This window comes from Embiotoca jacksoni, unplaced genomic scaffold (genome assembly GCF_022577435.1).
Source record: "Embiotoca jacksoni isolate LCO1_2020_lvr unplaced genomic scaffold, fEmbJac1.0.p SCAF_12, whole genome shotgun sequence".
NCBI lineage: Eukaryota > Metazoa > Chordata > Actinopteri > Embiotocidae > Embiotoca > Embiotoca jacksoni.
This window is the reverse complement of record NW_027185252.1, coordinates 12,245,207-12,261,597: the sequence shown is the minus strand read 5'-3', so window position 1 is coordinate 12,261,597 and position 16,391 is coordinate 12,245,207. Positions and strand designations below refer to the sequence as shown.

General features: G+C 40.2%; 1 protein-coding gene across 1 annotated transcript in view; it reads left to right on the top strand.

Annotated features, from left to right (window-relative positions):
• The first annotated feature begins 8,511 nt into the window (after positions 1-8,511).
• lmbrd1 (LMBR1 domain containing 1) overlaps positions 8,512-16,391 on the top strand; it is a 58,361-nt gene continuing 50,481 nt past the window's right edge. Inside the window, exons 1-3 of the mRNA XM_069144863.1 lie at positions 8,512-8,583; positions 10,253-10,429; positions 11,490-11,553. Coding sequence (XP_069000964.1) covers positions 8,518-8,583; positions 10,253-10,429; positions 11,490-11,553 — 307 coding nt within the window. The 5' untranslated portion in view covers positions 8,512-8,517. The remainder of the gene's footprint in view (positions 8,584-10,252; positions 10,430-11,489; positions 11,554-16,391) is intronic.

Below are 16,391 nucleotides of genomic sequence, written 5' to 3'. Positions count from 1 at the left end.
GACGGAAGCAGAGCGTAAACTCTACTTTTAAACATGTTTCCTGCTGCAATTGGTCGTTTCATCGTAATTAAAACTGCTCCCTAAATTTATTCCTGATCTTCATCTTCACCATCCGACAACGCAACAACCACGCCAAGGCAGAGCGTCCATCCCGCTGATCTTTCCTAGCACCCGCCAACAAAGAATGTTGTGTTTTTGTCACCTTAAATTGAGAAACCTTCATACCTGCAGAAGCAGGTCATGTTGCACCTCCATGCAATATAGTAGCCCAGAAGGGACAAACCAAACACCAGCTCCATAGAAGGACACGAGTTTCGCGTCGATTCTCCTCTAGCCGCTAAAAAGATATAGCTTTCTTAGCTGTTATTAACGAACTGGATATTGCCTCCAAACAAAGCTATTGTTTTTACTGTAACTGCAAGATAAAGCAGAACTTTACTGTGTTTTCCAGCCTGTCTGTTTATGTTTTTTTTGGGTTTTTTTCATTCAAAATGAAGATAACATGCCATAACCATCAGGTTAGCAGGTTCTGTTACCACGTGGTTCAGTCATTAAACATATTTGATATATTTGTTGATCATACTATTAGTATGTGATATTTAGGTGCAGTGAAAGCGTCTTCAGGCAACCGAAGTAAGTTATCACATTTGATGTTAACTGCTTCAATTAATTTCTCTTAAATTTCGAAACCTATATTTCATTATCCATTTCAGTGTGAACTGTGGGGCTATTAACAAACAAAGTGCATTATCAAGTGCCTCTTTTTACATATACAGTAGGCTATATTCATGTGCCCGCCTTTAGCACAAAGGCCTACAAACCCAATGCGAAAACATTGAAAATGTTTGAAAAGCTCCTTCTGCTTGACAAGTGAATTAAATCTCATAATGACCTGTATAACAAATGCAGCACTTTCCTTTTTGAGTGTTTGTGCACGTTCATGTGTGTGTACATGTCTCAGCATGTGAAGAGCAGCATATTATTACCTGATATACACATATGTAACCTCAGCAAACACTATTGTTTTGGAAAGCAGTTGTTTGCCTCCAATGCAAACACACTAATCGCCGAAGCCTGATCCTGCATTAAACCAGTCAAATCAGGGGATTGGAGGCAAAACACCTGTCTATTTTACACCATGATTTACTAAATGAACATATGGCAAAGCGCGAGACAAAGACTTCACATTGTGTGTCACTAATCTGTATGCAGACATAACCATTGATGTGTACCTTTCATGTGCCCATAAAAATCACGAAACCCATTAAGGAGTCTATTCATCATTTCTGAGAGCTCACCTGGCCATGAAAGCTTCCAGGTCGTAGACAAAAAAAAAAGAAAGAGAATAAAAAGATACAATAACATTTGGCCTGCAGCTATAATTCAGTGGGGTATTCTTGAAATACGATCATTATAGTCGGCCCATCTATTGTAAGTAATGAAAGAAAACCAGTTGGTGGCAACCTCATTGGGCTAGCTGTGTGAAACTGGTTCTCTTCGACAGTCACTCAAATACTCAATGGTTTAGGTTTAGTGTGGAACAGGTAAGTGCAGGCAGTAGGCACACGTATTTTAAATGACCTGTTCTGATGTTATTATTAGAGCAGCGACACTGCTATGAACAGAACAATATTTTGAGAGAAGAATCTGCTGCCTCAAACTGCCCTCGTAATCAAAGAACATTTTATTGTGGGCATTTTTCGGCCACCTGTTCATGTGAAGGTTTACATAAATTTACATATGATGGCCGACTGCCTCCCCTGCAAATGATACACACCCTATGGTAATGTCAAGGTTAAGATGAGGCCCCCAAACATTACTACGGTTGAACTGAGGTTAAAAGGCAACTTTAGTCATGCTCAATATGGAATATAATTATTTTCCCTGTGCGGTATTGTTTAGTCAGTACCTACAGAATCTGACCCCACATCACTGCATCACATTGACTACAATATACACCCATTTTACATCCAACCAAAATCCCAGCAGTGTCTATTTTTTGCCACATGAGCTCCACCTATTTTCTCACCTAGTCAGGATGAGCTCTCTCTAAATGAGCCTTTTCATTTTCAAAATTAAAAAGGACCAATTTAATTGGGAAGCAGGCCCTTAGGGGCAACAGCTCCAGGCCATGTGGTTGGAGCTATTTCATCAGCTCATGTGCTCTTTAGCTTGGGTGAGAAATCTGGTTTCAATGTCAGAAAAAAAGAGGAAAGAGGATGACAGGTGGAGGTGACCCTGTAATTTTACTGCAGCAGAACTATAATCTTTGGAAAATAAATGGTACAGATACCAGGTTTTGTAATCTTCTGTAATCTGAGGCAAGATGGCACCGTGTTAGCGGCAGCCTGTTGCAGCAGCTCCCCTCCCCTTGTTATTAGTATTATTAGTATTTTTTTTAGCCTTTCTCCTCTCTTCGGAGTTGTTTTTTTTTTTTTCTTTCTCTCGTGTGTTAAGTTAACAGGTCCGTAATGGACCGTAATTTTTCCACGTTTCTGGCTGGGGGCACTGTTATTGTTTACTCTTGTGATCAGCTGATCGCTGAGTCGACCTCTACTGCTGCTGCCCGGAGCGAGGCCTGAGATCCCTGATGAACTTCGGAGAAGACGTCGGGGTTGCAGAGCCGGAGCTAAGCTAAAGGCGGAAAGGAGGAAATACAAACCAGCGGTACCGGAGATCTTAATGGGGAACGTGAGGTCGTTGGCCAACAAGACGGACGAGCTCAGCGCGCTGGTAAAGACCCAGAGAGAGTACCGGGAGTGCAGCATCATGTGTTTCACCGAGACGTGGCTGCGCTCACATCTCCCGGACCACAGCGCGGCCGTACCCGGCTTCAGGACTGTTCGGGCGGACAGAGACGTTGTTCGGAGCGGTAAGAAGAAAGGTGGAGGGATTGCAGTCTATGTGAACGAGAGGTGGTGCAATCCCGACCACGTGTGTGTGAAGGAACGTTTCTGTAGCCCGGACATTGAACTGCTGGCCGTGGGGATGCGTCCTTATTATTTGCCGAGGGAGTTCACGTCTGCCATTGTTATCGCTGTGTACGTTCCTCCATCAGCTGACGTAGAGGCAGCAGTGGACACCATCCACTCCACTGTGGCTAAACTTCAGACTCAGCATCCCGGTGCATTTTTGGCAGTTACTGGAGACTTTAACCAGTCTGGATAAAGTACTGCCAACTTTGCACCAATATGTGAACTGCCCCACACGGAACAATAAAACTCTGGACCTACTGTATGCTAATGCCATGGATGCATACAGTGCTACTGCCCTTCCCCCCCTTGGTAGATCAGCCCACAACCTGGTCCTGCTGACTCCCAAGTATGTTCCCCTGGTGCAGAGGCAGCCTGTGACCACCAGGACTGTGAGGAGGTGGACACAGGAGGCTAAAGACGCCCTGCAGGACTGTTTTGAGTCCATGGTCTGGGATGTGCTGTGTGGACCACATGGGGAGGACATCAACAGCATGACGGACTGTATCACAGAATACATCAAATTCTGTGAACACACCACCGTACCATCCCGGACTGTAAAATGCTTCTCCAACAATAAGCCGTGGATCACCAGTGACCTGAAGGTGCTTCTTAATAATAAGAAAGCAGCTTTCAGGTCTGGGGACAGGGAGGAGCTCAGGAGAGTGCAGCACCACCTGAAGGAGAAGCTCAAGGAGTGCAAGGACTCCTACAGGAGGAAGCTGGAGGCCAAACTCCAGCAGAACAACGTGAGGGAGGTGTGGACCGGTATGAAGGAGATTACTGGTTTCAAGGGGAGAGAGAGACAACCAGGGAGCTCCCTGGAGAGGTCAAATGAACTAAACTGTTTCTTCAACAGGTTTCGTTCACCACCCTCATCTGTCTCCTCCACACCTCACACCTCCCAAACACCTCTGCTGCCTCCCCCCCTCCCCCTCTGCGCCCCCTGGTGAACTGCATAGAGCCCTCAATCTCAAAGGGCTCTTCCTCCATTGACACCTCGACCCCCCCCACACCCCTTCACCCCCCTCTCTGTGACGACTGACCAGGTTAGGAGACAGCTGGAGAGACTCCACCAGCGCAAGGCTGCAGGACCTGACGGCATCAGCCCCGTGGTCCTGAAGACCTGCGCCGTTCAGCTGGCTGAGGTCCTACAACACCTCTTCAACCTGAGCCTGAAGCAGGAGGAGGTCCCGGTGCTGTGGAAGACGTCCTGTCTGGTTCCTGTCCCCAAGACGACGACTCCATCTGGCCTCAACGACTACCGACCGGTTGCCCTCACATCTCATGTGATGAAGGTGCTGGAGAGGCTGGTCTTGGCCCACCTCAGGCCGCTGGTGAAACCTTCTCTGGACCCTCTGCAATTTGCGTACCAGCCTCGTGTGGGAGTGGACGACGCCATCATCTACCTGCTGCAACGAGCTCAGTCTCACCTGGATGGAACCGGTGAATCTGTGAGAATCACTTTCTTTGATTTCTCCTGTGCATTCAACACCATCCAACCACTGCTACTGAGTGAGAAGCTGCGGGTGGTGGGGTGGACGCGTCCACCGTCTCCTGGATCACTGACTACCTGACAGGCAGATCACAGTTTGTCTGTCTGGGCAGTGTGCTGTCTGATATGGTGGTCAGTGGTACTGGAGCTCCACAGGGAACTGTTCTGTCTCCTTTCCTGTTCACCTTATACACCACTGACTTCCAGTGCAACTCAGAGTCCTGCCATCTGCAGAAGTTCTCTGATGACTCAGCAGTGGTCGGGTGTATAAGGGATGGACGGGAGGATGAGTACAGGGCAGTAGTGGAGGACTTTGTGGAGTGGGCTGGTAGAAATCACCTGCTCCTGAACGTGGCCAAGACCAGAGAGATGGTGGTTGACTTCAGGAGGAAGGCGACTGCTCCACAACCGCTGAGAGTTCTGGGAGAGGAGGTGGACATGGTTGAGGAGTACAAGTACCTGGGTGTGTCCATCGACAATAGACTGAACTGGAAGACCAACATCAATGCTGTCTACAAGAAGGTGATGAGTCGACTCTTTTTCTTGAGGAAACTTCGATCCTTCAATGTGTGCAGCGAGATGTTGGCGATGTTCTACCAGTCTGTTGTGGCCAGTGCATTGTACTTCGCTGGGGTCTGCTGGGGGAGCAGCATTGGAGCCGGTGACACCAACAGACTTAACAAACCGGTTAAGAAGGCCGGCTCCATCATCGGCTACAATCTGGACAGCCTGGAAAAGGTGGTGGAGAGGAGGACGCTGAACAAACTATTGTCCATATTGGATAATCCTGTCCACCCTCTCCACCACCTGCTGCAGGGACAGCGGAGCACTTTCTCTAAAAGATACCTCCAACTCCGCTGTCACAAGGACAGATACAGGAGATCATTCCTGCCCACTGCAATAAGACTGTACAATAACTCACCTCTGGCAAAATCCATCACAGTACAATAACACTGTTGACTGTGTTTCTTGGTTTGTTTGTATATAATATATATAGATATATACTGTACTGTGTATATATATATATATATATATATATACATATATATATGTTGACTGTGTTTCTTGGTTTGTTGTATATAATATATATAGATATATAATGTACTGTATATACTGTGCATTTTATATTTATATTTTTTACTGCTATTTTATTTTATTGCTTTTCTATTATATTATTCTATTCTATTCTATTATTTTATTCTATTATTTCTATTATTATCTTATTGCTTCTGTATGCTGCTGTAGCGAAAAAATTTCCCCTCGGGGATTAATAAAGTAAATACCTACCTACCTACCTACCTACCTGCTTACTACAGTAACCCCTCCAACTGACTATAGTATCATAATGAAAAAATATTTTTTAATAAAAAGCATATGTACCAAACAGGTGTAAGGTGTAATCTCTAAACCGTTCTTTGGCTGAAATCTTGATAATATCCTATCTTTCATTTTATAGTAAACCCCTTTTTTAATAGAATTTGGTACATGGTCTACATTAGGGCAGACTGCCAACCAACGCGATAAAGGCATTGGCGGTTTTGAAAGGTTGCATGAATTAAGTAGACCTACCTTCCCTGTGCAAGTGAATAATTGGCTTGTGAATGAATTTCATTAGTTTAATTAAAATTTTTAATGTCAGTGGCATAAATGAAGCTTAGATATATGGCTATTGATTCTAGTGAGTTGAATTTTAAAGTGTCCAAACCAATAGTGACCAACTAATTAACTGGCAAGAATGTTATTCATTCCAATTCGTAACAGACTAATTTCTCCAATACAATAGAGACGTATTATTTTCACTTTCAGAAACTTCTCAATGTCACTGTTAAATAAACTGTTAAAGTCTTCCCCTTCCAAAAGTAATTACTCAAGTAATAATTTAATTTTGTCTCAATAAATCTAGACAGAGTAAAGCATGACTGCACACTCTCAGACTATTGAAATTTAAGAAACAATATAATCCATAAATGGAGAAGATGTTTTTGACATAATGCACTTAAAAGTATGAAAAGGGAGGCAGAATGAAAAAGACAGAAAATTATTTATTTCAAGATACTAAGGGGTCTGCATTAAAAATACATTTGATAAGAACTGCAAGAAATTATGAGTGTTCCTGACACACAAAAAAAGCCAGATTTTATTGTTACAATTCACAGAATTTGGAAAACCTTATAATCCCATCGCTGCATAGGTTTGGATCCCTTGCTGAATGGCACAGAAGCTCATACCTCTATGGAGTTTATTTTTGAAAATGCAAACGGTATTGCCATTAATGCATTTTTACACTTCAAATAAATACACACAGAGGCTTTTAGGGATTCACCGCCCCTCTAGTTATTGAACTGAAGAATATAAAAGATGAAACACCTTTTAGTAACACCAGAAATATATGACAGTACTCATTTCTGTTATATTGTAAAACATATTAAAGCTAATTCCACAATGTCTGTTATATGACACCTAGCAGATGGAAAACAGGTCATAAATAACAGATTTCTGTGGCCCAAGTGAAAATTTAAGCAAACATGAATGTATTTAAGAAACCAAAGCCAGTGAAGAAAACTGAAGGGAATTATAGCAAAGCTGTTCTTCCCAAAATACGCTTTTCCACTGAGCCACTGGTGAGGCAACTGTAGTATTTAATATAATATTATTTTAATGTTGATCCATTAACATTGTGGATCTTTACTGGTGATACAGCATTATTAGCTTGGGGACATTTCCCTCAAGACAGTGTCTGTTTGCTGGTGTGGGCTTCTGCGGTAGATAACTGATCTCAAGTATTACCCTAATGATCATCTGTACACATGGGAATGCAGCCACAGGAGTGCTGCATCCTAATTTCTTATGACCCAGTTCTACCTTTATAGCTAATTCAACACTTCATGAATCAGGTAAGTTGTTGTTGTTTTCCAGTCCATGGTTTTCTTAAATACTGGACATAGCAGATACTGTCAGTGCCTTTCAATTGTAGGTTGTAGTGGAAAGTAACAAGAAAATAAATACTATTTTAGCTTATACCTTCCACTACTAGACAAGAACTATTCTGTAATGTTTAATTCATGCTAATTATAATATTAAAGGAGGATACTTGTACTTGAGTCTCCTTCATACTGGACTACCTTTTGTCTTCCCTATCCTTTCAAACTTTATAATATATTTTTTTACACCATAATTTGACAGAAACTAACTTACTCTGTAGATCAATATTTCTATATGCAAAACATTTGATCAGTTTATAAAACTATGATCCATTGATTTTAATGGACAATGTTGCAAGAAGCTCAACCTAGACAGCTACAAAATTAAAATGTCTGGACATACCATTATAATCACATCACAAAGAGTAAAATGGACCTTTTTTCACAGCAGACATTTTGACTTGTCATTGTAGATAAAACACAGGTGTAGCTTATTAATAATAATTAATTGATTACTTAGGGGAGGTAGCCTACTCTTTTGTATTTTGGTTGATTGTTACTGGGGCACCTCATTGAAATGAGCCATCATTAATACACCTGCGCTTATCCTTAGTTGACCAGTCATTGTCCGCTGTTAAACCATATTACAATGAATTTGAAATTAAGTGAAAAGAACATTTTTCTGGCAATACTAGTGTAGTTTGAAAAGTTGAAAGTAGAATTTATACCTTACTTGCTATGAGTAGGCTATATTTATACCGTGGCATTTCTACTTTTACTAAGGTTAAAGCATCTAAATACTTAAAAAAAAAAAAAACCGATGCTGAGTTTGAATGTCTTTTTCATTTAGGTACAGGTACAAAAGGCATTATCAGATTACATTATTGGTGTTGCTGGTCGAGCGGTGGACTCCACTGTTTGTGTTTTAAGTTCCCTCTTGTTACATGCCGTCTTTTCCCACCACAGGCGAGGATTTTAAATTCAACAGGTCACGAAAACGCGTGTGAATATCCACACACACACACACACACACACACGTCAACCCCACGGATGATCTTTTTGCGGAGACGTCACGGGCTGCTGCTGACGTCGATAGGAGCACGTGGGTTTGTTATTGCAGGAAGTGAAGATGGCGGCTCAGTCGCCCCTCTCAGAGTCTGTGCTCGGATGGTCCATTTTCACCATTATTCTTTTGGTAAGCGAGCACAAAGTTGCCCAGTCGCTTCGTAAGGTAGCAGGGCGTTAGACGGTTAGTTTGAGATGTGTTAGCAGGCGAACAGGTCACTTGAATACGGTGTTATCCGGCGTGACATGGCTCCGGCGTATTAACGTCAATATTGGCTTTGGATTGGTTTTTAGCTAACATTAGCCATGACACACGTACGGGCGCTTGCTTTGTAAGTTTAGTCCGTTTTTAGATGTCATACATTGTGAGCGGATATTCCGACTTTATTACCCACAATATTAACGTCTCCGGTGCGCTTTTTGTTGTTGTTGTTGTCTTTATAGCCCTCCTGTACGAGTATGGAGCTACTTTCTTTCACTACGGTGTCAACACGCTTTACAAAAAAAAAAAAAAAAAGTCTTTTGAATAAATAATGTAGTGCTGCTAAGAAAAGGAGAAGGTGCTGTTCACACCGTTGCTGTAAACACAGATATGTAACCCTTCTTTTTCCAGTGCGTCATGACATGCGATCCATTTCGAGGCTACTTAAATGAACTAACTTGTCCCGCTCGGTCATCTGCGGCCCACTTTAGCACTTGTTATCGCAGCTGTCAGTCATCGTCACATGGCTGAAGCCCTCCAGAAGAATGCCTGGATGCCAATAAATTGCTCAGCCTTTCGACCCGCAACTGGCAACCCTCTTTTATTTGAACAACCCTTTCAGTGGATCTTATTTGGATGCAAAGCCTGCGTCATTGCCGGGCAAAACAAGCAGCCAGAGGCTTAAAGCTGCGGGCATTTAATTGATCCTGTCTGTGAGTGGCAGCCCCTGATCTGAAGGGGGGCAAGTGCTTACAGTGGCCTCACTTCTTACAGCTCATGTGCCTGGAATATGACCTTTTCATTTTTTCGGAGCCCCTTTTGGGTCTTCCTCCTAAGGAGTTTTCCGATTCATTACAATTACGTTCCTTGTCACTTGTTTTTAATGTTTAACTGCAACAGAGTAAATGAGAAAATTCACAATTTGCTTTAAATGCATTGGAAAAAAAATACAACAATATCTTTCTCATAGACATGATCATTCTTTGTCAGTCTTAATAACGTTAGTGAGTCTTGGAAGGGCGCATGATATAATCAGATCAGCCGCTCCGTACCACCTGTAGTCAGTCTATTTTAAGTATATAATGCCCTACTTGTTGTGTTAACACTTTGGTTTCAGTAGTTTTTTGGCAATCAGCAACACGCACTGCAGAAACTGTTTATCCAAACACTGTTGATCAGGCGTAGGGAGACACAATATAATGAAGTTAAAATATAACGGTGATCAATAAAAGCTAAACAAATGCACAATTTGTTGCAGGGTGATATTTTAAGCTGCATTTATTTTGATTTTGTTTCAACTCGTGTGTTTCTTCATTCTTTTCATCATTAATATATCAAATCTTTTATTTTATAAGCCTTATTATATCTTTTCTAAGGTTACGTGGAAATGTAGTTACAAATTGTAATCTCCTTCATATCATCTGTATCTCTTGCACTGTCTAAAGTCTCAGATTTAATATTAATATGTTGAGCTACACATTTTTTTGTTGACTGCAGGCTAAAATCTTTAGCTGCACGATTCCTCATTTCAGTTGTTCCTAATGCTGGTATTATTCACCATTTTATGTTGGCTTAATTTATTTTATTTTCTGCTCAGGTAATTCTGGTTTTCTGTTGGATCTACATTCGGAAATTTCAGAGTCGGCAGGAGAGTGAAGTTGTTTCTACTATCACAGCAATATGTGCACTGGCCATTGCTTTGATAACGTCTGCACTTCTACCAGTGGACATATTCCTTGTTTCATTCATGAAGTATCCCAATGGTACCTATAAGGTTAGTATCTGTTCTGCTGACGGCACAAGTAAAATCAATTGGAGAAATTCAATGATTAGTTTTCCTGCGGGAGCCTTTCATTTTGCTTTGTAATGTTTTTCTTTGACAACGTGAACATTGTTTTTCTAATCTAAAAACTAAATGCATTTCCTGGGCCTGTTTTTTTTGCCAAGTTGTTGCATGTGATTATATCTATTTTAAGATTTATCAAAGTGTGTAATGATATCTTCATTTGAACAGCAGGTAATTTGTTGCTTTGTGTGGGTTGTGAGATGCTGTGATTGCTAAAGGGTATTTGTTCTTTGTACCATAGCATCTAACTTAGGCTGCGAATGTTAACTCATCAGGAATCCGTCTCTTACTTAATCCAACATTATTTCTTAGTGATTGCACACTGTAGTAAAAATAACAATCAGCAAAGAGGCATGAAAGTGTTTTTTGTTGAAATAATATTATCAGCTTCTGATGGGAAAAGATCAGTGGAGCATATCTCAGATCAGTGAGAATCATGACACTGCAGAAACTGAATACCAAACACACAAACATTTTCTTCGAATCTGCTGCGCTCCCTTTTTTATTTTTTTTTATAGTTAGCAGCTTAAACAGTAATTTTCTGAATGGGAGCATTCATTTTTAAACTAAAATGCAGGTTTATGAGGGACAATTTCCCACATCTTTGCTGTGCATGAACAAAAATAGATTTAGACAAAGGTCTGACAGCTTTGAGTTATTTCCCTCATGGCTGTCAGTTTTGCATCATTCTCTGTTTATATCTGAATTCAGTTTATGAGCCTACATAAACAAAACTGTCAGAACACTGCTATTGCCTACGTACAGTACTTGCTATTTAGGCATTACCTATCCCTGTCCATGGGTATTGGATGCATTCATCATTGTATTATGCATTAGTTTTTCCTTTAATGCCTAATTTGTACACTATATTTGATTCTTATTCTAGTTTTTTAATGAGCTATAATCTAATTGAATCCTGTTCTGATTGATCTTCAACTCCTTTTACTGCTGAGCTTAATCCGTGAACTTTCTCCTTGGTAACATCCAGGAATGGGCCGCAAACAATGAGACGAGACATCAAATTGAAGACACTGTGCTGTATGGATATTACAGTAAGTACATTCTCCTAATATTTGTTTATAGTGGATCTTAATAGCTTGGGAAGCCTTTAGAACTTTCCATATTCCTGCCTAAATATGGCGCGATACATATTCAGACTTTTACATCAGCCCTAAAAGTAGATAAAGAGAACTCGAATAAATGAGACAAGAAAATGATGTATCGTCCATACAGAACAGCTTCAACTCTGGGATGGTGGTGGGTTTCCTCACATGAAATTCTGGCGTCAGCTCCACAGCATTTTTATTTGACTGAAGCCAGGGCTTTGACTTTGACATTAACATTAACTTTATTCTTCTTCAACCATATTTTAGTGGAATGACTTGGGGGTCGTTGTCTTGCTGTCCTGCACTTTCTCTTGAGATTCTGTCCATGGACAGATGTCATGATATTTTCTTTTTGAGTTCGCTGGCATAATTCAGAATTAATCTTTTTTTTTTTTTTTTTTTATCAATGATGGTGATCTGTTATTGCCCAGATGCAGCAAAACAGGCCCACATCATGATACTACTACCACCACCTTGTTTCACAGATGAAATAAGGTTCTTGTGCTAGAATAGTTCAGACTACATCAGACTACATCAGACTACACCCTTCACACTTGTCCACATGATTTTTTTTTTTTTTATCAAACTGCAGACAAGTATCAGTTTTCCTTTTAGAGAGCAGTGGCTTTCTCCTTGCACCCCTGCTGTGCACACCTTTGCTGTTCAGTGTTTTCCTGATGGTGGACTCATAATCACTAACATTAACCAGTGGAGAAGGGCCTTTAGTTGCTTAGAAATGACCCTGGGGTCCTTTGTGATCTCGTGGGCTATTACTCGCCTTGCTCTTGGAGGGATCTTTGTTGGTAGACCACTCCTGGGGAGGGGAAAAATGGCCTTGAATTTCCTCCATTTGTACACAATCTGTCTGACTGTGGATCGGAGGGGTCCAAACGCTTTGGAGATGGTTTTGTAACCTTTTCCAGCCTGATGAGCATCAACACTCTTTTTCTGAGATTCTTGGAAATATCCAGTTTATGCTATAATACACTTCCATAAACATGTTATGCAGCTCAGACTTTGATAGATCCCTGTTCTTCAAATGAAACGGGGCACCCACTCGCAGTTGATTATCATCCCATTGACTGAAAACACCTGACTCCAATTTCACCATCAAATGAACTGCTAACCCCAAACGTTTACATACTTTTAACACTCACAGATATGTAATGGATCATTTTCCTCAGTAAATACATCACCAAGTGTAATATGTTTTCACAATTGTTTAATTGGGTTCTGTTCATCTACATCTATGACTTCAACTTTGAAGCACCATTGTATGTGGCTGTTCATTTGAAGAAATTTCCCCTCGGGGATTAATAAAGTGTATAAAATCAAAAACAAAAAAAAAATATTATGGTCAGAGTTCTTACCTAGAGAGGATATATGCTGCAAAATGTTTATAAATATATATATTTTTTCAAATTTGTTATTTTATTTTAAATATTTTCCTTGTCTATTTTTTCATGAATCATTTTAAGTGTCCTATGTCATTCTCCTATAATATTAATCTCCTTTTTGAATTGATGGTGTAATGCCAATTGAATTCTAATAACACCTGGGGCCTGACTCACCTACACACAATCCCAGAGGGTTGTCAGTGTAACGCTGGCATTCACACTGGCTCTTGTTTCCTACAATTGTGACTCGGCATCTCTTTAGATCTTTATAATAACTTGGTTGCACATCTTAGCTACTCTGGAGGCTCTGACTTTAGGATATATTTAAAGCCCATACGATAGCTCACTGATTCTGGAGCATCATCTGGCCTTTTTTAAAGACGACATTATATTTACAAATTCTGGTGTGAAAAAGACATTGAATTCAAGTGAATGAGAAAGGAGCCATAAATGACAGTGCTGTTGAAATAATAGATAGTGAAAAGCCCTTTCGACAGAGTTACATTAACAGAAGGGCCAAACTGTTTGTTTTCCCAGATGATGCAATATATCAAAGATATCAAGCATTAAACTGTGTTTCTAGGCAAAATGCCCACTTCGGTCATTAAAGTGAATAGAATGTGTCAAATAGCAGTCACCTTGCATTAGTCAACTGTAGCTGTACATAATAAATTCAATTTAACGTTGCATATTATGCTGTGCATATAAATAACTTTGCCATTATTTGTAACGTATGATTATAACATATATTGTTTTTATTATTTTCCAAATGTCTATATATATTTGTACAATGTCAGCGTGTTTACTTTAATGAAATATTCTCTTTGTTATACTCTCTTATCTCTATTGCCACAATGTCTAGACAGTTGTTCCAATAGTTTTATCATGTATTAATCATGCTGCTTTGCATCTATTAATATTGCTTGTAACTGATGTTGGTGTCAAACTCTTCCACCTTCATATGAAGACTGGTTAGTGAAGATAGTCTGACCTTATTCTTGTGAATTGATGGGAGGTGATTGTAATATTTTGGTGAAGACATTGTTGACCACTAATTTAAAGAGGAGTCACTTAATTGTGGTTACTTAATGACTGGCAGTAGCTTTGCGTGAGGTTAGGTTTCCCTTCAAAACTCCTAAGATTTGCCGCCTTGTGATTTTTTTTATAAACTGTCATGAGGACAGTAGAATGCGATATATAAGAATATTCACAATATTGTGTAATAGCAATGGCATAAAACAAATAACATGTTTTTTTTCCCCCCTTAAAAACATCATAGGCTTAAATATTTCTGTTTTGCATTCTCTCCATTTCACCAAAACCATAAATTGGTATTGTATCCTTAAAGGCCGTGCAGACCCCCAGTCCACCCTGCCGTATTAGTCTATACATCATCTGATTGCTTTATGCGCGTGTCCAGAATCTGCTTGATTGATAATTGTCTGAACCTCCTCTTGGGCACTTCCAGATTAGCTACGATTAATCTGTGCCATGCCTGAGTATGATTGCCTCTCCCACTGTCCAGCGTTCTGTACCCGAGTACACTTTCGTCATCTTCCACATGACACTTATACACAGTGAAAATGTGCACCAAACCAATTTGATACAGTCCCTATAGCTAACTTGAGAATGGAGTATTACTCGTTACTGCTGATATTGTTTTGGGTGCACAGACAAGCAGGACACTCGACACAGTCACCTGTTTTCAAAACTAATCTCTTATGCAAAGAAGCGGACATGAATGTTGAAATCTGCACGCGTATGCAAATTTTGTAATGAGACTGGCGGTGCAGAGAAGGCTTTTTGGTGTGGAAAAAGTGATGGACAGTTGAGTAATGTTGATGTTGCATCCTCACCAGTGGTACATTTCCTGATTTTGGTACAGCTGCGCGTGTTGGACTTTGGGCCCAAATGTTCTGCAGTACAAAGCATGAAACCACCCTTAGTTTTTGCTTTACACCTTGCACATTTTTATTGGTTCATTTAAGTTTGGTGAACTCATGTAATTGCAGCATGGCACTCTTCTTTGGCTTTACTATGTCATTCAACAAATACTTTATGGCAAAAACAGGATTTACTGGTGGTCTACAACCTTTATGATCATCTCAGGACTTGCGTTAGTTGCCCTGTTACATAAAACAAACAGTGCACATAATCAAGTAATCTCATTTTCTCTGCAATACTTCTTTCCCAGAGAGTCACTTCCCACAACTGTGCTTTTACTTTCACGAGTCTCGTCTTCACTAATTTTCCTTGTTGAGATTGTCACGTTTGTCTTGCCTTCAAGAAAATTATAACATTTCAACGGCACTTTAGTTTTGGCTTGTGGCATATGGTGTTGCATCATTTGTAGGTTTGTCAAGCATCTTGAACATCTTGATTCTTTTGGTGTGAAAGAGGGCAGGTTTAATCACTGTAGACTGTTCCATAATTCCAGTATTTGTGTGTGGGTGCACTTCATGAGGACAGTATGCAGGCTATTTGACTGATAAATTCCAAACTAAAACCTACTGGTGCCACTGACATTTCATCATTACTGTTATATTAAAAGATAACATGAGTTCGTTGTCTTTGTTGATAGCAAATTCCGTCATGCCAAAGACACTAGATCCTACGTTTTCTAACAGATGCTGGTTTAAAGTGCTTGTCAGCAACATTGTCATGTACCGTCTGTTAAAAAATACAAAATGCAAGGACAACAAGCTGTCTCCTTGCCCAGACAGGCCAATCAAAGAAACCTGTTCTACTGGCATAATGACATCAGAAAATTGGCTTTCACAGACCATGAACACTACACGTGAATCCAGCATTCAAGAGGCCATGGTATATTGTCCTCTGGACACACAAATATGATTTCATTCATAAGATTGATTTTCCCTTGTGCTATCTATAGTTTGGATTAGACAGCCCCCTAAATAGAAACGTTGCTATAGAGATTAAAAAAATAAATAAATGAATAATTCAGTAGGCTTAGTCTTCAGTGCTGGGCTGTGTTTAATTCATTTAATGGCCGAACTGACTGGAAATCATGTTCATGGTGCAACAGTTACACTCAAGAAATTTGTCACACATCAAAGGAAAAGCACACACATTTGCTTTAATAATTGGTTTAGTGAGTATATCTCTGTCTGGTTAGAACATTTGAGAGTAACTCTCAAGTCACGTTCTCTGTAGTTGCTTTAAGTGTCGGCTTAAGTGGCTGTACGTTATGTCACACTTCCTGTTGTGGTACTAATTCCATGCCCTTTTGCTGTCTTATCCACTGTTTTATATTGGTGTTCATGAGGTATTATATTCCAACTATAGTTTGTTCACAGGAAAAAGAAAGGAAACGGCTTTTTTTCCATATACATTTTGTTATTTGAAAATAAAAAATCTTAGATGCAC